Source organism: Callithrix jacchus, chromosome 11 (genome assembly GCF_049354715.1).
Source record: "Callithrix jacchus isolate 240 chromosome 11, calJac240_pri, whole genome shotgun sequence".
Taxonomy (NCBI): domain Eukaryota; kingdom Metazoa; phylum Chordata; class Mammalia; order Primates; family Cebidae; genus Callithrix; species Callithrix jacchus.
The window spans coordinates 53,450,501-53,474,684 of record NC_133512.1 but is presented as its reverse complement, the minus strand read 5'-3'; the positions used below and the strand labels follow the sequence as shown (position 1 = coordinate 53,474,684).

At 38.5% G+C, this 24,184-nt stretch overlaps 1 protein-coding gene across 8 annotated transcripts in view; it reads right to left on the bottom strand.

Annotated features, from left to right (window-relative positions):
• Nucleotides 1-24,184, bottom strand: part of SLC25A13 (solute carrier family 25 member 13) — a 210,676-nt gene that overhangs the window by 82,212 nt on the left and 104,280 nt on the right. For all 8 annotated transcript variants that reach the window (XM_054237282.2, XM_078342730.1, XM_078342732.1 and 5 more), the window contains 2 exons: nt 16,988-17,127; nt 1,550-1,696 (listed from right to left, as the gene is read on the bottom strand). In XM_054237282.2, coding sequence (XP_054093257.1) covers nt 1,550-1,696; nt 16,988-17,127 — 287 coding nt within the window. The remainder of the gene's footprint in view (nt 1-1,549; nt 1,697-16,987; nt 17,128-24,184) is intronic.

The following is a 24,184-nucleotide window of genomic DNA, read 5'->3' as shown; positions in this document are numbered from 1 at the left end:
ATACACAACTCCTAGAAAACTAAATAAATACATGTGTAGGATTATAACAGGACCAGTAGTAATTTAGAGTTCAAATTTCAATTGGAAATGTTTTATAAGTTGGTTTATTTCATCTAATGAGCAAATCTTAAAGGCTTAAATATGCAAAACTATAATGTACACGTGTGTGCTTATGCATGCAAAACTGTATTATATGAATGCAAACATAGTATGAAAAGGGTCAATCTAACATTAATATCAAGATTTGTCAAGTTACTTATAACCAGCAATAAATAACCAGTTAGGTACAGACTTTATATTGGTAGGATTTCTAGCAAACAAGCATGTTATGGTAAAATTATGAGATGCCATATGCTTTCATGGGGTTAAGTCTAGTAAAAATTCTGATAATCAGAATTTTTAAGAAACCATATTTCTTCACAGGGGACAAGGGAAACAGACAGAATGTCCATTATGAATGGGACTTCAGTTTGGAGTTTCAAATTCTATCCTTCCCTAACAAGGCAAAATATTTTTATTAGGAAAGTACTTCTTTATAAGGTAACAACCACATAAATCTTCACATAGTAATTATCTAAAATAGCTAACATGTAAGTTTAGAATGGAGTAGAGAAGGGGGGGCCAAGAAAAGGAGTTAGATTAACACAGTGTCAGAATGGAAAAGGCCTTGTCAGAATGCCATGTCTCCAGAACTAAGCACCCAGAGGAAGAAAGGAAACTGAAAGGTTACTCTGAGTTCCTGCCTATGGTAAGCATTGTGGGAAACCCAGATGATGGTGAAAGCAGCATTCTCCCTGGGATTAACAAAAGAAGAGTTACCATTGGGTACTGGTCCTAAAACTGAGTGATTACCAAAATCACCCAGAAGCTTTACAAATTAGATTCCAAGACCTCACTGCCTGTAGATGGTGTATGATAGGCCTAGAAGAGATCTCAGAATCTGTATTTCCAATAATTATCAGTGGTGATTCTAGTGCTCCACGAGCAGGGCTTAAGAACCACCACCATCCCCAGGGTCCCTGAGGGAAGGACAGCAGCTGACACCAAGGGAAGGGAGGCTCCATGAAACACACCTGCAGGGCTCTGCTGTCACATGTGCCCCTGTGGCATCAACAGATGCAGGGTGAAAGGGAATCTAAGGTTTGGGGTTTCTGTTGTGCTGAATACTCTAACAAATGATTTATGTGTGTGCTCCCTTTTTTGGTGGTGGTGTTTTTTTGCCTTAGAGCATCACAAGATTGGCAAAAATTAGTACTTAATATACTTCAAAATATAAAGCAAAATTAACATGAGATCACAAATTTGTTTTTCCTTTTATCTTTAACCAGTTAATATAGTTCTCGAAGATATTCATACTACCCAGACAACAAGTTAACCTACCCACTAAAACTAGCCAAAACATACTCTTTCTGAGTTTAGTAACATATGTGATTACATTAAAATGTTAGTGTTTGAAACAGAAAAAAACACTATATAACTTATAAGAATTGTTTTTATAATTCCTTATTTGTTGAGTTAAACCACTTCGTTAGGGCAAGTTATGACTTACAGCTACTAGACATTCTTCTACAAAAGGAGTCAAGACATGGGGGCGGATGGTGACCATGATATCTCGGAAGTCGATGGCTGTGACTCGCCCAGTCCTAGCATTGTCCCGTTGCACAAAGGCTTGTTTTGCATGCTCTAATTGTATTTCCTACAAATAAAGAAAGTAAAATACTTAATTTATGCTTCTCATTTAATAATTACTACAAATGACTGCTCATTTTAAAATCAGACTGAAGAAAGATTACATCTTGATCTAACAAACCCCCACCTGCCTGTTTAATAGCACCCCCAAGCTACCATCTCTTTCCGAGGGAGAGAACTTTGCTCAGACCAATGAATGCAGCTTGAGAAAGTTCACTCTACCTTACTCTGAAGTCCATGAACACAAAGAAAAGGAAAACTTCCAGTTTTCATTTGAAATGAAAATGAAGTTTTCTAGGTTCAAAGACCTGGCCAAACACAGCTTAGGTGATGCAGATGATCAAAGGTAAAACACTACCAGGGACATTAACTTCTCTCCAAGGAAAAGAGAAAAATTTTTAACCACAACCTGGTACACAAACATGTGATGTAACAATAGATAGAAAAGAGTGGTGGTTCTTCTCTGCTATTTCTCTAACACAGGGCTTCCCAGCCTTGGCACTATTGGCATTTTGGACAGGGTAAGTCTTTATTACGGGGGGCATGTCCTGCTGTGTACCCCTATTCTCTTCCCACTAGATGTAAGTATCCCCTTCCTTTCAAGGTCATAACAATTAAAAATGTCTCTAGATAGAGCCACATGTCTTGGTTAAGGACTACTGCTCCAGGTAGTTGGATGGTATGTGGATCAGAGGAGGTAAAACCTGTGGTGTTATCATTGCATACGTTTAATTAAAATGATCTAAAGACAGAAAGTCCAATAAAATATCTCTGTTGCTATTCCCAGGGGATAAGTGTGTATATAAGAGAAGTCACAGCTTCCCACCAAAACTCTTATGCCCCATATGGGAGAAGCATCCCTCCTGCAGACAGCCATTTTACCATCTTCCTCGCAGTACTCTGCCCATTTCCTAAATGGGCCTTTGGAGTAACAGCTAACTTCTATGCAATTAAAAAGTAACATTGGCCAAACACAGTGGTTCATGTCTGTAATCCCAACACTCGGAAAGGCTGAGGCAAACGGATCACTTGATCCCAGGGGCAACCCCAAACTACCGTGTGCCCAGCCTGGGCCACATAGTGAAACCCTGTCTCTACAAAAAAAAAAAACAAAAAATTAGCCAGGCATGGTGGTGTGTGCCTGTAGTCCCAGCTACTTGGGAGACTGAGGCAGGAGGATCACTTGAGCCTGGGAGGAAGAGGTTGTAGCGAGCCGAGGTCATGCCACTGCACTCCAGCCTGGACGATGAAGTGATATACTGTCTTGAGAACAACAACAACAATAACAACAAAGAACACCAATAGGCTCTCAAAAACTTCAAATTATTTGAATAAAATGGACGCTTTTTAGATGACATTAAGAAAATTTTTAACTTCGGTAAGATAATATCATATTTATTCAAGTTGTGTAAAAATTAATTGTCCTCATGAATTTGTGCAAACTAAAGTGTAAGGGAAGTGACATGAGTCTGATACTGCTTTAAAGTACTCTGTCTTCCTTTCCTTCCCCAGAAAGGCAGTGGGATAAAAAGAGACATTCAGTATTTACAATAACAAAAGCCAAATAACAGTTACATGATGGGTCATTATACTCTTCTCTCTACTTCTGAAGTTTGGAAATGTCCACATTAAAAAAATTTTTAAGATATTTAATTTAAGGATCAGAGTTCTTATCCTATTTAAAAGAATCTTCTTGTTTATAGCATCTGCCAGTTTCAATCTAGCCAGTCTCAGCTGAAGGTCTCTTCTGGGATCCCAGTCTTTCTGGAGCCTCCACCGCTGGCTCCTTAAATGGGAAGCATCTGTCGGTCCTCTGTCCTCACATCTTCTCACTCTACTCTCCTAGGCAGAGTGCTCACTCCCTTAAGGCCTCACAGATTTCTTATAAGCTAAGGCTTAACTTCCGTATCCAAGTCTCACTCCTTTCTGCTGGACCAGAATTTCTGTTTAAAGAATATATCCACATGGGTATCTTGTAAAGGCCATAAAATGACACATAACTAACCCTGTATTATAGGTTCCCCGACCCAGTGCTCAAACCTGTTTTGTCTTCTATGTTCACAGCTTAATTATTAGGCATGTAGTTTTATTGGCCACCTCACCTAGAAGGCTGTCATTCTGAACAGTTCAAGCTTCCTTTCTTCCATAGTAAACCAGTTACCAAATTCTGTCACTTAGGCCTTTAAAAGTTTGCCCAAATGCACCTTTTCCTTTTCATTCCTGATGCTACTGGTTCAGCCTTTCCTCAGACTCACAAATTATCACAATGGTTCTGTCAGTCTGGAGCTTGGGTTTGCAGTCTGGACCTCTGTGGTCTATGATGTACACATCAAAAGTCGCTTTTCAGAATTAAAGACCTAACCTCCCTCTCCCTCCAGAGAAATCTCCAATGACCATTTATCTTTTTTTTTTTTTTTGAGACGGAGTTTTGCTCTTGTTACCCAGGCTGGAGTGCAATGGTGCGATCTCGGCTCACTGCAACCTCCGCCTCCTGGGTTCAGGCAATTCTCCTGCCTCAGCCTCCTGAGTAGCTGGGATTACAGGCATGCGCCACCATGCTCAGCTAATTTTTTGTATTTTTAGTAGAGATGGGGTTTCACCATGTTGACCAGGATGGTCTTGATCTCTTGACCTCGGGTTCCACCCGCCTTGGCCTCCCAAAGTGCTGGGATTACAGGCTTGAGCCACTGCGCCCGGCCATTTATCACTCAAATCATCTCTGAAGCAAGGCATACAAGCACCTGGAAAAACTACTTTTAGCCTCATCTCCTACCACCCAAGCCCACCCTTGCCAGACCTGCCACACACCTGGGCTTTTGCACAGTATAGTTCCTTCCGCCTAGTGTAGACTGCTGCCCCTCTATCCAGCTCCTTTTCCTGCCATTTCCTTTAAGTTTACCCAAATGGTACCACTTAGGCAAATACAACCAGGCCTTATAACTGGAAATAACTGATGTCCCTATGGTGGCCCCTTGTCTGAACATCAATTATAAGACTGACTTGTCTTATTTGATCTTACATCATAATCAGTTATTAACTTTTCTGCCTTTACCCTACCTTACCAGAAAAAAGACAGTGTATCTTGTTGAAGTCCTATAAACAACTGTTTACATTTATACATGCAGCTCAGCAGAATGTTTTAGATATAGCAGGTGCTCAATAAATGACAGGCATTCTCATCAGTGAAAAGTATTTTGTAAAACCAACTGAATGAACAAATCAAGAGCTATTGAATAAAGGGAGGGTCTCTATACGAGTGCTTCCAATTCAGGAGGAAAAAAGAAACCAACTGTTAAACACCCTGCAGTGAAAAATGACCACAGTATGTATTCAACTGAAAGTAAATGAAGTCTCCTATTGAGTTACCAGACCCATTGCTGAAGTTAGCCATAAGCCAAGATTACTCTCAACAATAGTAGAAGGTATGTTCAGCTATTTACCATTTTCCCTAGTTTATAACTGAACATCTTAGGGATCCCTCAGACAATTATACCAAAAATGGCATTGCTTTCTCTGGCAACCCCATCTCTTTAGAAAGTGGGAAGTCAGAATGCTAAGACCAACCTGTCCAGAATTCCAGATTGGGAACAGGTGCCAAGGTAGGGGCCAGTGCTCACACAGCAGGACAGGGACACACCTGTTATGAGGACAGTGTCACAACATATCTCTGTGCCCACGCTTCCATGATTAAACACCTAAGAGCAGGGACCCCTTAAGCTAGAATAAGAAAGCTCTTTTAAGCCTGATGACGGACAACTTGAGAATACATTTCCAACAGCTCTTATAGAGTGGTGGCATTATAAGTTCCACAGAGAACAAAATGCTAGATCTATATCGTTCTCTAAGTAGTAGGGCGGAGTGGAAAAAAATGCATTAGGTGGCTCCCCAACTTTAAAAGCAGTTTACTGAAGATGTGGGTTGCCTTCTGAAGACCATCTGTTTATGTCGTGACTGTTTCTTCTTCTGGGTGAAGAAATAAAACCATGACCTCAACCAATACTACAACCATACAAGAGCACTTAGCGAGCATGTGTTATGCAGCAGATACTGCTGGAAAGCATTTTACAGGAATTAATTCATGGAATGCTTACTGCAAGCCTATAAGGTAGGTACTATTATTAACTTCCCTATAGCAGTTGAGGAAATTAAAGTCTCACTGACAAGAAGCAGCAAAGTGGGAATTCAAACCTCAGCAGTTCTGGCCCCAGCCCCCAGCCCCGAATCTACCCATGCTCCTAATACTTCACTTAACAATACCCACGTCCGAGGCAATGGGGAGCCTCGGACAAAGCTACTGTCAGGAATTTGATTAAACGATAGATTTGACACTAAGGAATCTTAAGAGCTGTGGAAAGATAAAAACTCCATTTGCTTTTAGGTAATTTAATGTTCTAAATTTTACTGTTGCCTATTTTCATGGAAAAATAATAAAATCCCCCAAAGTTTTCCATTAAGGCAAAGGGCTTCTGTATACTCAGAGCATCAGGATTGTTTTATCAATAGTAGCAGAGACCAAGGAGGAGAGAAACCAAATCTAAAAGGCCCTCTCCTGGCCTCACTCACTTTTTGCTCTCTTTCTCACAGCCCCAAGAGACAAAGGAGGAGAAAATTAAATCAGGAGGCCAGTGGGAGCTAACAAATAGGTTACTCCATAAATATCAAAGAATTGTGTGGTCTTTGAAATAAATGACCAGGCTCCCACTACTCATGACAAAATGACTTAAAATCGAAGCTCCTGGTTGACATCTGAAAAGCTATTTAATGAAAATCTAAATGTATACTATGCGTTGTCAAGAGACTGGCAGCTCCTAGATCTGAACCCAGAAGGGATAAAACTGACACAGAGGGCTTTTCATATGCATGAATTATAGCATATACAAAATAATATTTATTTCTAAAATGAAGGGGATCAGAAGTACACGAGTCATCTGTGTAGAGGAGAACAACATGGGCAGTAATCATTGTATTCATATATTTAAAGGTTAAAAGACTACCAAGTAAAAATATATATATCCATATATATATATATATGTTAGGCTGGCTGCCTATTTCTTTTGAAAAAATGGAGAGATGCTATAGGGGTTAGGGTTTATTTAGCACAGTACACAGAAGAAGTTTTTAACCTATAGAACTATTCAGCAGTAAAATGAGCTATCTTGAAAAGTAGCAGATTCCCTGACACAGAAATACTTGTTCAACCACAGGCTGAGGAACATGTCAAGAATTTTACCTTATTTTTAATAAAGAGAGTTATGGAAGCAATACATTATGATGACAATATGAAATATGGAACAGGCATGGGTAGAGTGCAAACAGCAGTCATGACACTACTGCCCAGGAAATCTCAGGTGACTGCATCTTAGAGCCTCAGGTTTTCTTCTACAGAATAGGCACAACAACACCTACTGTGCAGGGTTGTAAAAACCAGAGGTCATGCATGACAGGCATTTAATAAACGGTGGCTTTGATTTTTGTCCAGGTGAAAGGTTTGAAAACCTCCAAAGCCTCTTGCAATATGAAAGAGTGGTTCTGCTCAATCATTCTGAACTAGCCACAGGAACAGAAAAATGAGCATGAGCCAGGGTGGAGGATAACAACAGCTGAATGCTTCAACACTTACTATAGACCTGGAGCTATGGCAAGAACTTCAAAGACAGTATTTCACTTAAGCCTCACAATAATTCTGTGAAGTAATGATTATTATCTTCATTTTACACAGAGGCACCTGAAGTTCAGAGGGGTCAGGTAACTAGCCTAATGTCACACAACTAAGAAGTGTGTATCATAAAACTGAGATTCTAAACTACTAACTTATGCTGCCTTGGGCAAAATCGTAAGTAAGGAGATTATAACTAGATTTGGGTAGGTAATAGGAAAAGAGATTTTAAGAAAATTTTGATGATGACTTACATATAGAAATGAATGAAGATAGATCTCAAAAATTCTCATTTCGAATTTTGGGGAAGATAAAGACTCTACCACAAAGGAAAATACTTAAGGGGAAAGAGATGAGATGAGGTGGTTGACCATGATGAAAAACTTGGAGTTAAGTGAGTTTCGGTTATAAACAAAAAGTTAAGATATACACAAAAGAAAGCTGGAGGTACAGGTAGAAATGTAGGTCTGGGAAATTTAGATAACAGGGATTTAGGGAAAACATCACAAGGTGAACGTTTACTAAGTTATTAAGTGTATGCTATGCCCCAAGGGCTGTTGTGTTTTCCCTGCTTCATCTCTTTGAATCCTCTCCACAACCAAGGTGGCCCTACCATCACCTCCGTTCTGAAGATGGAAAAATGAGGTAAGAATGAGTCAAGGGCAACATGGGCAAGGATGAAACTGAATAGGCATCCAGGCAGTTGGCTTCTGGAACCATGATCTTAGCCTACACAGACTGCCTGCTCCTTTTAGAGAGGGCCTACCAAAAACCAGAAAAAGAAAAAGATTGTAGAAGTAAGTGAGATCATGCCACAGTGCATACAAAGAGCAGGCAGACAACAAAAATCAAACTGATATCTAAATAAGTGAGTAAAGAAAGTAAGACAGAGGACCTGAAACCTCGTCACAAACCCAGAGAGCCGAGAAAATGAAGTGTGTCTGTAAAGAGAGCTCTTAATAGTACCAGGTGATGGGTACTTTCTAAATGCTGCTGCCAAAGACAGTTACCAACTAAAGAGAAATGGCCCCTCCTATCACCTAAGGCTGGAAGGTCCAAGAGCAGGAGTTCTGCAGCTATCTCTAAGGCAGTTCCACTCAAGTACATGAAAGGAGGCCCAATTTCTCTTTAATATATGTGCCAGTGAACTATCTTCTGTTCCCTCTATTCTGGTGCATGATGATTAATGGAATAGGCTTTTATTGCAGCAGTTTCCAACTACTTCAACACACCCATTCAGATTGCTGTAGAAAAAAAATCAAACTCTTCAAAATTGCTGGTTGTACAGAAATAAACATATATAGGGGTTACACCACTTTAGGTCTAACATTCGTGCTTCTAATAGTTCCAGGCCTGTCATTTCCTTAATAATCTCCAATTTTCCAGTGGGTATATTTTGAATGTAAAATATTCTCTCCACCTCTATTCAGACAAGCAAGTTTGTGCTTCAGCCTAATAATTGAGAACAATTTATCACAAACAACAACAAAAAAACCCAAAAAACCCAGCCCCTGAAAACAAGCAGGAGATCCAGGTGATTTATATTATAAAGCAAAAAAACACCAAAAAAAATTTATTTTGAACCCAGGGTAATTTGCATTTATGTGTTTTGAAATTTTAACAAAATCTAAATATTAATAGAAGCAAAGAGCTAATGAGGAAATGATTCAAAGTAATTCCTTTTTAGATTTGGTGATAGAAGAATTCTGGGCAAAATGCAGCTAACTGTTTACCAAAACAGGAAACAAAAAGTATAAAGATGATTTGCCTAAAAAATACAGTATTATATTTAGCCCAATTTCAAACAATTTCTATATTACATCACCTATCAGTACCTGTATACTAGTTTGCATATAAATATCCACTTTATTTTCATAATCTCTGCTAACCTGAAGAAAAAAATTCTCATTAAAATGAAGATCCACATATTCTTTAACAAAGTAAAAATGAAACATAGCAATAAAGTAGGTAGACAGATAAGTAGTAGTTACCATTCTTAATTTTGTTCTATGAGTGCCTCCCCCCAATTCAGCCATGCAGTCAGTTTCAGAGTGGAGGGTGAAATTTCACCCCCAGTTCCCTAGGTGAGGCCTTTAATTAAAAGGATCTTTGGAAGCAGTGTCACATGTGGATCGGCATGCACCGCAACACCTTGGTAGAAACCAAATACAGACCTTTCCCATCTCAATTTCCTTGCTCTTCTGATTTAACGTTAAACTTCACAGTGGGCAACAGCTGGGGTGATGCTGTATAGAGTGCTCATTTTACCAGGATGTTACTGTAAAAACCTGCACAACAGGCTGCTCAACAACTCAGCAAGCTGACACCACAGACACACCACCACAATGAATCCTGATTTCCGTTGCCCAAAGAGTAGAAAAGTGTGTGTTGTGGTTGGAACCTGTCCTGCATCTTACTGTCCAAGAGACCAGGATCACATCTCTAGTTACTCATCACCAAACTAGCAATGGTTTTCATTTGGACCCAAGCAGAATCTCATCTAGTGGAAGAGTCAAAGGCAAACAACAATAACGAGCCCTACTCACTATTTCATTGAGAACACCAAATAATGCTCTATTTATGAAACAGTACCAAAGCTACATCACAGACCCCATCTGATACAACTTAGAATCAACATAAAAGGCACTGACTTAGTGAAAATTAAAATACAACTGTGTTCTTGGGCTACTAAAAATTCACGGTCTAGATACTTCCACTAATACAAACAAGACAATTGGTGACAAAACAGAGGGGGGCAAATGGCTCAGGACTCAAACCTCAGCAACAATCTTGTTAACTGTCCACTCATCTGTAAAGAATTATGGCTTCAGCTAATTCTACCACAGGTACTATTTTTTATGAATACATGAAATTGCTTATCAATTCTAAAGCTAGAAAATATGGGGTTGCCATGGTTGAAGGTATGTTTTGCTTGGTGGTGGTTGGGCAGGGGTAGTAGCAATTTCATTTTTAATATATACAGCCTCTTGTGTTGAAATTTTTGCCTTATAGCAGGATGCTATGACAAATATAGTAGCAAACTGTAACTGATGTTGAGTATAAAGCCAAGACCTCAGCTGACCAGCGGCAGTGAATCTCTGACTTGTGGAGGGGCATGTGGCAACTACCAACACCTGGGAGTAGCAGACTTCTAGAGTTCTACTCTCTAGGGCCCAGGATCTAAAGAACGAAAATATCCATGTTACACAGAAAAGAAGTGGGCTGACCTCTACATTGTGCTGACCAAGAAGCCAAAATAATGGTTAATCTGATTTATTAAAAATAACCAAAATTGTTCAGCTGCATTATTAGCATGGGTATGCTTTAGCATCCAACCCGGTTATCACGGGACTCTTGATCTGAGAACAAGGATCTTTACTAATATGAATGGCCAGTCTGGGATGCCAGACACAGCATTGATCCCCAGTTCTATTCCTAGCTTTATTTACTATGATTCATGTCTTTGGGTCAGAATAAAACTATGATAAAATACTCACACCCTTGTGATTAGAACTCTCTGATGGGTCAGGTAACCTCATTCATATACTCTATTTGATGAGAAGACATTAGACAGGATTTTTAGCCCCATTCCCTCTCAAGTCAGCTATCCTGTCTCTTGGCTAACCAACAGAATACCCAACTTCAAAATCTGGCCTCTTCACCAATTCAGAGCATTGCTAATTTCTGGATGATGCTTTTGGAGCAATAGGTAATGGCCCCAGGAAACAGAAGAAACTTCCTGGCTACATAAAGTGCAGAACAAAATTCCTTCAAAAAGCTCAAGTCTACAGGTCCCGTAGGTAGGGCTCCTAAGGTAGATCATCTCAACACCAAAGAACTGAAAAGAGGCGGCAGAGCCGATTCGCCAACAAACACGTAAACAGCTCTTACATATAAAGCACTACTCTGTAGCCCTTCCTTAAAACCTCCTCTTCTTCCTGTTCTCCCTATCTCAATGAAACATCACCATCCTCCTGCTAGCCCAAACCTAAAACCCAGGAGTTAACCTTGAGTTCTGCAAATTCTTGACAGTCCCCATCCCATTAAAACATGAAACCTTGTCTGGCCTATCCCTCTAAGTTCTCTTGACTCCATTTACTCTGGCCCATCACTGTTACCATCCAACCAAGACCACAGTTGTTTGACTCTTGGGTTAGAAAGTAACCAACTGGTCTCTCTCTCCTTGGCCACGTCCTCTCCATTAGATACATCACACAATAGCAGAGTGATCCTTCCAAAACACAAATCTGATGAGGTTTGCCTGGACAGGCTTCCCATTACTCTTAGGATAAAGGGCTGAATGTTTACCTTTACAACATTCAGGATTGCCTAGTCCAGACCAAAGTTTGCAAAATCTGGTTCCTGAACCATCCAGAGCATCACAATTCAGGATGCTTATTGGCAAGGCAGCTTCTTAGGCCCTATTCAGAACTACTAAATTTGAGTCTTGGGTGGGGAGGAATGGAGACAGGCCCAGGACCCTGCCTTTTTAAATAAGCGCCTCAAATAATTTTTACACTAAAATTAACAAAAAACTGCCAGAGATTTAGAAAAATTAATTTCAACTTCAAATCCACCTGTCTGACCTCGAACAGATCCAGAAAACTTCTTTAGGTTTCTGTTCACTCAGCTTTCACAGGGAAACAACACCAACTGCCTTACTTAGCTTAACACCTAAGGTTACTATAAGGACAAATACTAATACAAGTACAAGAACTTTCTTAGCTGGAAAACGCTATATGAAAGGTAGCTAATAACAATGTTGTTCCAGTTAACAGAAATACTGAATTTGGTGGTAATCATATACTTTTCTATCCTGAGATTGGAACCACTGGAAACTCCTATGTGTAGACTGTTTTCAAATTAAAATAATTACATGTAAAATATATACCCAAGATTATAAAACAGTATAAAAAGAAAAACCTGGAAGTGACAGTACCATGCACCCCTACTAAGAACGTGTTGATGATCATATCTGGCAATTAATGGGTAGGGGTCAGGGATGCTAGATATTTAGCAATGCATGACTGTGTACTGCCATTCAGATGCAGGGTACCTTCCAGGAACAGAAAATAACTATCTATAGCTTTAGGCCTGGAGACAGTGCAATAGAGTGGGAACAGCATCATATTCTTGAATTCATCACATACCTGTCATCTGACTGCAGAAGCTAAGCTCTAGAACAGCTGCTCTTTACCACTCTTTTGGGATATTTCTTTGGAAACATAAAACTATGGGCCATTTCCCCGGAAAAATACTAGTAAATGCAAAATTTTACCCTAAAGTAAGTTTATTCTTTTGCATATAATAGGGGACAATAATAATTACCTTTTAGGGTATTGGGAGGATGCTATTATCAGAAACAGAATATTTAAAAGCACCTTGTAAATTATAAACATTATACAGATATTAGTTATTGTAACTTTTTTGAAAGTGACTCAGTACTCACTACACAATAATTTGGCAGAAAGGTTTTAGAAAGCTTTCATTCTGTGCCCTCAAGTGCCTACAACATTCACCCAATAAAAAAAAAAATAGGGCTGGGCACGGTGGCTCATGCCTGTAATCCCAGCACTTTGAGAGGCCAAGCCAGGTGAATCATTTGAGCCCAGTAGGTTTAGATCAGCCTGGGCAACAGGGGGAGACCATATCCCTACAAACATACAAAAATTAGCTGGGCAAGGTGGGTGTGCCTGTAGTCCCAGATACTCTGGAAGGCTGAGGCGGGTAAATTGCTTGAGCCCAGATTTGAGAAAGTCAAGGATGTGGTGAGCCATGATTGCACCACTGCACTCCAGCCCGAGTGACAGATTAAGAAACTGTCTCAAAAAATAAAAAGTTGTCAAAGGGGCCAGCCATGTGACTCACACCTATAATCCCAGTACTCTGGGAGGCCACAGCAGGAGGACTGTTTGAGGCCAGGAGTTTGAGACCAGCCTGAGCAACACAGTGAGACCCCCTCTCTACAAAAAAATTAGTGGTGTATGCCTATGGTCCCAGGCACTCAGGAGGTTGAGGTGGTATGATCACTTGAGTCCTGGCATTCAAAGTTGTAGTGAGCTCTAATGCACCACGGTACTCTAGCCTGGGTAACAGAGTAAGACCTTGTCTCAAAAAAAGAAAGAAAGAAGGAAAGAAGGAAGGAAGGAAGGACAAAGGGAGGGAGGGAAGGAGGGAGAAAGGGAAGGAAGGAAGGAAGGAAGGAAGGAAGGAAGGAAGGAAGGAAGGAAGGAAGGAAGGAAGGAAGGAAGGAAAGAAGGAAGAAGGAAAAAAAAGTTGGCAAAGGATCTGAATGCCTGCTATGAAGGTTTATGCCACAAACCTTTGAGTGTTTTTGCTACAAAACAAACTCATAGGGCACACATTTTATACTTACTTGTAGTTGCTCCTTTTGGACTGACAGGTACAATTCCTAGATTTTCACATTATAAGTATCTCAAGAGTTATAGTCTCTGCACCTTTCAATCCTTTGCACAAGTCCTCTTGACAAACCCAACATGCTCAGCAAATATTTGCTGAATTGGATGGTTTGCCTGACATGAGTAATAATCACAACACACAAAAAATACTGAGATTTAGGTTAAAACTATTTATGAACTGCAATTCCATCAGGTATAGAATAGAATATTTCTCCAAATTATTTTCTAAAATACAAAGAATATTAAAATTTATTTTAATCTATTTTAAAACTAATAGCTATAAAATTAGAGCTTTGCTCTAGGAGTTCAGAGTAGACACATGTGGAGATATTTTTAAATACACATAAATTCACATTCACACATACCATCAGTATAAACCATGGGGTAAGAGAAATGTGACCCCACTCCCTGCTGAAATATTTCCATTCCAATGAGGAAGAAGACTACAGGAAGGAGGCTTCGTATCCTTGCCACTTGCTTAATGTTATTAGATGCAAAGTACAAATCAGTCAAGTTTAGCTCAAATAATATCAAATTGATTCACCACTTTATGACTTTTACAACCAAAGCACAGAAAAGAACATAGCAGTTCACCACGCAAGCAATGCCCAGGACTGCCAACACCTTAGTGGGTGGGGACCTGCCCAGACTCTACATAAACACATGACCCAAGTAAGATCCTCACAGCCACGCCGTGGTTTCTAAGAAACTCACACTTGCTTGGAAACAATAAAAACATTTATTAAATGACAAAAAAAAAAAAAAATAGAACTTGCAGAGAACTGCAATGCCCCACCAATCACCCACATATATACACACACATAAACACAGGTAAGACATGTGCTGACTGGAACCAACCTGAGCTACCTTCTAGGGTTCCTCAGTGGAATAGAGGAGTGCTGTCTCTACATGCTGCTCTGGTTTCCTGAAATCACAAGTACTTCTTGGCTGTCCCTACAGCTGCTCCCCTTCCTCATCATGTGACAGGTAGCAGCATGCATGGTGGCAGCTTGTTCACATTTCAAACAGCCAAGCATCTGCCTTCACAGCCTTGGCACCAGCCAGGGAGCTAGTGGCACCAGCCAGGGAGCTAGTGCCTGTTTCTGAGTCCTGCCCTAGAGCAGAAAGGTGGATACTTGCCTAACAAAGCAAGAGCCTGAAACACAGGAGATTAAATTCACTTTTATCTTTAAGAAGTTAGCTGCATTCAGAAAAGAGTTCAAAGGAAGCAAACAAAACATTTGAAATGGAAGGAATGAACCCAATTAAAACTGGCACTCAGGTAAAGCCTATCATGGTCCATCCATTCATTCCTGTAAATCTGGGTCTGGAGTAGGACACAGAACAAGGCCCTGACTGAGATCATTAAGCACTATAACCACTGTAATCTAGTAAAAATTCAGTGCTTCTATTCTGACTACAGAGACAAAAATTATCCCATGCAGGACACTGTGGGATGTTTCCATTTACCATTATAGAATGAAGTCAAATTTAAGTGAATACCCTACAAATCGTTTGGAAACGTAACCATAATCCTTGAGTCATTTAATCCTGGACTCTGGCTTTCCTGTACCTGGAGGAAGGCCTAGAGGCTGCTGTGAGCAGTTGAAAATCGACTCAATTCAGTATAATTGACACTTGCTTAGAGGAGGAAACGCGATCATCCTTCCTACTGCTAACATCCCATTAAGACTAAAAGTTAATTAGGCTGTGTTCCATAAAGTCAATTTGAGGCATTTGTCTCAATAACATTACTGTAATTATTCCTCATCAAAATGAATATCGCCTCCTACAGCACAACATTGTCCTATGGAAACAGCAGCAAAAATCCAGCAACTCACATTACATTCTCCATCTGAGTTAGGTAAGTAGGTTTATGTTTACAGAGAACTGAAAACAGGGATTCACTGACATTAACGTATTTTTAAAAAATAGAAAGGCAGGTTTAGGGCGTCTTGCTTTATGTTTCTGAAGGCCTGGAAAATAAAAGCAAACTAGACAGCAGGACAACTTATATGTATCATAACAATACCATTACAAGCCAAAAAGAGAAGCGCCTATTGAAGTTAACCTATCACAAATGCTAGTCGCTAAGAATGAACACAACAAAATCCTTACCACAGCCCATGCACCCTCCACCTCCACCCAGAACAGGATTCCAACCACTCCCCAGAGGGCTCTGGTAAGGTCTGGAATATACCAAAAAGCTGGGGGCACCAGGATACCCACTAAGGACTTTTCTAGTAACAAAGAATTGACATTTTTCCTCAAGACCCAAAATTTAAACGTATCAAATGAATCCCCTTATGTGAGTCTTTTTAAATATATTTAATAAAGTATAAATATAACTGTTAGAAGCAAAGCAAATGCATAAACATCTACATAATATATAGATACTGATCTCTAGTGACTAAATGATAATGTTGTATTTCAAGTACTTTGAAATAACGCTGCAAAAGGAAAACTAAGTTATAATCTTACTTTGTGAATACTCTTCTCCTGGCATCATCAGTGGCACAATGATGGGTGGAGGAAGGGGGTCACGAGAGAAGGGCAGCAGGGACTGGGTTAGGGAAAGTGCATCCCAGAAACCAAGAGAACTCCTACAGCAATTAACCCACAGGAAGCAAGTGAGCAAGTGCCCTTAGCACAGTGGTTCTCTATTGGCACCCCAAGAAGCTTTAAATAGCCCCCAAATACCCAGGTGTTCCCCCTGCCCCCAATAAATCTAATCTCTAGAGGTGGGACTGAGGCAACAATCATTTTTAAAGCTTCCAGGTTATTCCAATATGGAGCCAAGTTTGAGACTAGTGCCTTGTCTATAAAAGGTGTCAGATGAAATTATTCTGAAGCTGATGACAAATCTACCCATTTCTCAGTGGAAACAAAATATTGGTAAGTAGTAACAGAGCCAGTCACAAGCCCAAATTTTAAGTTATAATTTTGCCCCTCCCGACCTAAGTGACCTTGAGGAAATCACTTGATTTCCCGGGGCCTCAATGTGCGTTCCTTCTAAACATGGAGTTCTACATAATCTGTGGACAGCTCATTTAATTCTATGATTTCAACATATTAGTAAAGAAATACTTCTCAATGGAACAGTTTTGCCAGGCTAGAAAGTATGTAGCAAATCACAGTTCAAGACTCAAATCAGGATTTTTACACACAATTTGATTCCAGGTATACTTATTCACCTTTTTAACTTTTTAAGAGCTAGACCCACCAATAAAAACTGAGTAAATTCCGCATATGTCAGGTGTCTTTTTCTTTCTTTTCCAAAATGTAGTTGCACAAATTCTGAGTCCCAGTTAAATGGAATATGTTGATGAATTGTGGTCTGTCCAAAAACTTGCTTAACATCCTCTGAAAAGAGAAAAGAAAGATTGATTAAAACTAAGTAAATCAGGTTCTTTCTGATAAGATCTGTTATTAAATGGATATTGCTTTTTCTTATAAAAAAAGTAATTTAATTTTAAACAGACACATAGATTACAAAACTATGGCAGAAATAAAAGAATTCTCATGGAATTAGTTAAGAAATCCAAGTCAAGAATCCCACCAAACAAAACAAAGGTGGAAAAAAAATCAAGAAGACACACACACATACACACACCCTAAAGGCTATAGGAAACCCAAGTAGTAAGCTAAAACTATTATCATCTCATTCGTTTTTGTTTCAATAAATAATGATTATTTTCTAGGTACAGAGGACAGAATTCAATCTTAGTTGTAGGAAACACATACATACACAATCACACATACCACAAGATACAAGTGTTACATACAGCCTTTAACAGTCACTGAAAAATTTTTGGAAGATTTAGAAATCCATTAGGAAAAAATCTGACACACATATTTAACACCCCTAAGGCTGTTTCTGTGCTTGAAAAAGTCCAACAATATATTGAGCTGCACTTGAAGACAAATAAAATGGGGAGAAAAGCCAGCAGCAGCCCAAGTCTTTGACTTTCCACTGTACTCTTCTGGCTTGACCCAAGAGTTCTCAAATTGTTCAAATAATCCCATTTAAGATGGGCCACTGAATGTGCTTGTCCTGGCTTAACATCTCTTTTTGGCCTCTACAGAAAAACTGTAAGAGGACTGACAGAGAGAAAAGAAAAGAAAAAAATATATAAAAAACCTTACTTTTCTAAAGCTTCATGTTTTATTTTTAGCCTCCCACCTCCTCTTGACAAAAGTGTGTGTTTAGAGGGTGGAGGATATACAAATTATTACCATATTAATATTTTTTCCTGACTTTCACAGCTTTAAATATATCTACCAAACCTGCTCATTTTTATGAGCAAACTGTGCTTGATACATTTTTGCTGTTTTGCTTCTATTTTCTTAAAAAAAAAAGAAACAAGAAGAAAGTTATTTAGTCCTCTGAAAAGTGCCACAATTTTTGGCATATGTGTCTATGGATTCCCCCCAGTTTTCCTACCTCTACCCCCATTATACCCATAGTTTTTATTCCATGCTTTTAAAGTTTCCAGAAAGTTTTAAAGCCTTGCCATGAAGAAACAGTAGTGCCACCATTAGCATAAAGTTGGGTGTGTATTTGCACAGAGAAGGCAGTAAAAATGAGGATTACGCTGGGCACAAATTTTATAAAAGTTGGCAGAAATCCTCAGGCTGGCCTTGATGAGGACAATAAAAGTTTTAAAGTACAACCTTTTCTCTGAATTTATTCTGTCTTCCCTACTTTTAGGGAAAAAAACGATAAGATATAAGGAAAATGAAGTGAATCCAGAATTAGGATTTAAAGGAAAAACAAAATAAAACATTCTCAGTGGGTCAGACTGGGGTCAATAAAAGGAATTGAGTAGAAGATTTCTGAAAAGAAATAACCAAACTGAAATTCAAATGACATGGATTCAAATGCCACGAATAGCTAAAATATCTTGGGCACTCACCATGTTCCAGGTATTGTTCTAATGGCTTTAAGTCCCTTAATATCTTAAAACATGACTTTCTTCAGTGCAAAACATACTAACCAAATAATCTATGGCTCCTCTCTGGATTTAAGTTTCTGTCTGGGTGTAAGTGTCTGCTATAGGAAGCAGGCCCAGTAAAGATTTAACAAAGGCTCCCATAATCTTCTAATCTAGATGAATAAATCATCTAATGAGAAATAATGTTCAAATGATAAAGATGTGACTGAAAGAATTTTTTTCACACTATAAAAGTTTTATACTAGAATAAAATTTTTGAGAAATCATATACAAGAAAAAATGGTTTTCTAATTTATCCTCAGTTAACTTGAAGATTCCTTTCTGCCAAGCATTCCAGTGAAATAAGGTTTTAATGTAATAATCATTGGATGACTGTCAAAAATAAAATCGTTCCCCTTCTTGATCTCTCTTTCAATCTCTTTCCCATAGAAAGTAAAAGAAGGTATTAAATAGTTGGTATATAAAGCGAAGGCACTTATTATCTATTTTTATGGTCTGAAATTATAAGTATACATAAAAGTAAGTTTAAGTTTTTCTAATGTTAGTGAATGAATTTAAAATGTGTCTCACCATAAACAACAATCTTATTTATCTATAATTAAAGTAACTACCATTTACTGCTTACTAGAGCTCACATTTGAATCCAAAACTTTGAACATTACAGTTTTTTGTACTATTCCATAGAGTGTGTGTCTCTCTCTTTATAAAATGCCTGGCTAATGTACTCAAATCTTCTCTGCAGGATAGAGCTATTATCCTTAAGATATGTCTCAGATCTAAAATCTGAAAATCCTATAGGCCTGTACTACCCATAATAATTTGTTTGAAAAAAGAACTCTCTTCTAGAGTATAGTATACTAGATTTATATAAAAAAGATCTCCAGATGATCTTATATAAATCACTATGTATATGTATATACATACATTAATGTATTTGTACACATGTATTGTACATGTTTTATTTCCTAATTATTAGTCCCTTGACAGCGAATACCCTATTCTTCACATCTGATTCTACTACGATAGCTGGCTTCTGATTCTACCACTATGGCTGGCAGAGTGGTAGGCAGAGAACAACTGCTCACTAAATAGTTGCTGACTTTAAATGAGCCAGAAAATGTTTACAATAGATAATGCAACAGGTTAAGGACAGCAGTATTAACGCTTTGGGGCACTACAGTTTCCCTTACTAAGAAACTATTCAACAGTCATTTCTCAACACTTCAGGATACTGCATATAAATCAGTCAACACAGTTTATCAAAATCCCAGCCCTCGTCCTAAACTGATTTAAACATGTTGAGGGACTGAAAACACTGCATTTTAGCCAGCACTCCAGGTTCTTCTGATGCCAGGATCCAGGACCTCATTCTGAAAGCATTATCTTGGCATACAAAAGGGTTAGAGTCACTCCTAATTTTTAACTTCTCATTGAAATGGACAAAAATTTCAAGGAAGGTGGTAGAGAATACTCCAGACCAAGACATATAATGCAGGAATATATAAACATTATATAGATCATGTGTAGACCTAGGACACTCAGGGATGCCATGCTGTACGACTCCAGTGGATGGCATTTGCTTCATGTGACTGGTGCCTCCTGGAGTTGGGCAGTGTATCAACTGCCTGACTCTGAGAATGTAGCCCCATTGTTAGCTTGGTGGCTGTTCCAACATGATGGCTATTATAAGAATGTTGGGGCTTAGCCAGCTGGCTGGCAACCTTTTAAGTAGCACAGCTTGGGAGCACTGTACTAGGTCCTGTGGGAAGAGGAAGGGTAGTAAAAGGTATGAGGCTATATCCAAGTCTTAATACATGAGAAATAATTCAACAGCAGATTCAAGGAGTACACTGTATCAGCACTAAACCACAGGGTGTCCTCGTGGCAAGGAAATAGAGATTTAAGGAGAGAAGAGAGAGAGAAAAGCTTATTGGAGCAGATAAACCAAGGTCTGGGCCCTGAAAGCAGTCAAGGATTTACTGAGATGGACCTTTGAGGGAGCTCTTCAATGGAGATCAACAGCATGAAGAAAGCCTCGTTTCTTTTGAAGTGAATAAAGGTCCAGTTACAGTGCTTTGGACCAAAGCCACCTGTGATCACTGAGACATGATAGATCCTGCTCCAGGTGGCCACAGACATTGGCATCACCTGCCAGTAGCAAACATTATTTTAAAGCCCCCAGGGCGTGATGGTATGTTTACAGTGAAGAAAAGTTTGCTATGCAAAGAACAGTTGGCCATGGGATTCTGCTGGGTTAGGGGGAAGGCCCAGAGTTGTTTGCCACATGGCACAATTTCTACAAAATTTATTTTTTACTCTCCTGACCTACGTAGCAGGATTATATACTCAAATATCAAAAGATTGCCAAGCCATTCTAATTGGATGAGCCAAATGATATGCAAAAGATAAAAGGAAACCTACCAATATTCCTATTCATTTCACAGCTAATAAAGTCTTTTAAAACAAAATATTAAATCCTGTTCCTCTGGAAAATTCACACATTTTCTCCAAAAATATTTTATAGACTCATAAGTTTTTGAATATTTCATTCTGCTCTAATGAATCGTCCTGGGGTATTTGTTTTCTGAAATGTTTGGTCTCCATGTTTTCCTGCAGGCTCATGAATAGAAACAACATCTGTAAATTCAATTATCACTATGAGTTCCTTACATTTCTCCCTCACTCTGGAAGACATTATAATATCATCTCAGGTTAATATCCTTTTCTCCTTTTAGGAGGCACAAATAGCTTTCTCATTTAACATTTGATTGTTTAAGATTCCTCCATGTCTTGTAAGGCTCTGAGAGGTAAGAGGAACAAGTTCCAGCTCTCATTTTATAGCTGAAAAATCAGAAATGAAAATCCAAAGTGATTTTCAAGCCCAGTTCTACTCTATACTCTGGCTCCCACAGGCAATTCCATGTGTTTTACCATGAAAGACCCTAGGAGTCAAACTTAGACTTGCCCTCTCACCAAACCCTAAACATTCCAAACCTAACTTGCAATCCTGGAGAGGAAAGAAGAAACTCAAAATATTTTAGCCTTTTTGGTTGCTTACTTGGTTCAGAATAACTCATAACTCAACCATGGAGGACTTTCAAATAAGAACCACCTGCTAGATCTATCTCAAACATAAAAATAATAGAATGAGGTCTCTCCTGGTCTAAAATACAAGGCCTTAAACTCTTATACCCAGGTTGAAGTCATATAGGCAAAGAAATGAAACTGAATTAGCATTGAAATGTGCATGTAGCAGTAGTATATATTTTGGATATAAAAAGTCATATCTTTCTTAGCCCAGCCACTCCTCCTAAAAGTAAAAGCAAATTAGAATGCTTATTTTTTTAAAGTACAATTGTTGTTATTTCCATCTATACCAAACAAGCTATGTTTGGAAGGCCTGTAGTTCCCATATCACCAAATAATAATGATATTATTTAAAATCAGACCTCACCAAATAAGGTCAAGGATCCTTTTATTTGTGGAACTTTGCTTTATCCACAAAAGTTTCCATCGTGGAAGTCTGTTGCATTCATCTATATCATGAGAAGACAATTACAAAGTGGCAGTTCTTCCTAAAGATAACCTCAAAAAGTCAAAGGTATTTCCCCCAAATTAATAAACTTCCCCAGGCTACAGGGTATGGTTGTAGTGAAAAAAGCTGAGACCTTTAAAAGTTGGGTCAGAGATGACATTATCTTATATACAGAAAAGTCCTAAGAAATCCACTAAAAAATTATTAGAACTAATAGATAAGTGTAGTAAGGTTGGAAGATAGAAAAATCAATGTACAAAAATCAATTGTATTGCTACATATTTGAAATAAGCAACCCAGAAATGAAATTTAAAAAACAACTTGGTCAGGCACAATGGCTCATGCCTGTAATCCCAGAACTTTGGGAGGCTTAGGTGGGTGGATCACCTGAGGTCAGGAATTCGAGACCAGTCTGGCCAACATAGTGAAACCTCATCTCTAAATAAAAATACAAAAATTAGCTGGGCATGGTGGGTGGGCACCTGTAATCCCAGCTACTTGGGAGGCTGAGGCAGGAGAATTGCTGCAACCTAGGAGACAGAGGTTGCAATAAGCCGAGATTATGCCATTGCACTCCAGCCTGGGCGATAAGAGTGAGACTTAGTCTCAAAACAAAAACAAAAACAAAAAAAGCCAAAACTCAATTTACAGTAATGTCAAAGACAGTAAAATACTTAGAAATAAATTTAACAAAAGAAGCATAAAACTGATACTCTAAAAACTACAAAATATCATTGAAAGAAACTAAAGAGAACCTAAATAAATAGAAACACATCCCATGTTCATAGATTAGGACTTGATATTGTTAAGATGGCAAGATTCTCCAAAGTTAATTTTAAAATGGCAATGATTCCTAAAATGATCTACAGATTCAATGTAATCCCTATCAAAATCCTAGCTGGCTTCTTTGCAAAAGTTGGCCAACTGATCCAAAAATCCATTATGAAAACTCAAGCAATTTAGAAGAGCCAAAACAATCTTGAAAAAGAAGAAGAAAGTTGGATTTCAAACTTACTACAAAGCTAGAGTAATCAAGACTCTGAGGTATTGGCATAAGATAGACACAGAGTACAACGGAATGAAATTGAGAGTCCAAAAATTAACCCTCACATTTATAGTCAATTGACTTCCAACAAAGGTAACAAGATAATAAGAAAAGACTGGTGCTGGGACAATATCCATATGCAAAATAATGAAGCTGGGCTCCTATCTCACCCTGTATACAAAAGTTAACTCAAAATGGATCAAAGACCTAACTATAAAACTGTAAATAGTTTTAGAAGAAATATAGGCATATTTTCAAGAAAATTTTAGAAAAAATATAGACATAATTTTTGTGATGTTGGATTTGGAAATGGTTTATCTGACACCAAAACTACAAGCAACAGAAGAAAAAAAGTAAATTGTACTTCATCAAAATTTAAAACTTTGTACTTCAAGGATACCATTAATAAAGTGTTAAAACATAATGAGATACCATCTCACACCATTCAGAATGGCTATCATTAAAAAGTCAAAAAATAACAGATGCTAGTGAGGTTGCAGAGAAAAAGGAATGCTCATGTACTGTTGATGGGAGTATAAATTGGTTCAACCACTGTGGAAGTCAGTGTGGCAATTCCTCAAAGACCTAAAAACAGAAATATCATTCAACCCAGTAATCTCATTACTGCGTATATACCCAAAGGCATATACATCATTGTGTTACAAAGACACATGCATGTGTACATTCATTGCATCAGTATTCACAATAGCAAAGAGGTGGAATCACCTAAATGCCCATCAATGATAGAGTGGATAAAGAAAATGTGGTATATAAATACCATGGAGTACTATGCAGCCATAAAAAAGAATGAGATCATAACCTTTGCAGGAACATGGATGGAGCTGTAGGCTGTTATCCTAAGCAAACTAATGCAGGAACAGAAAA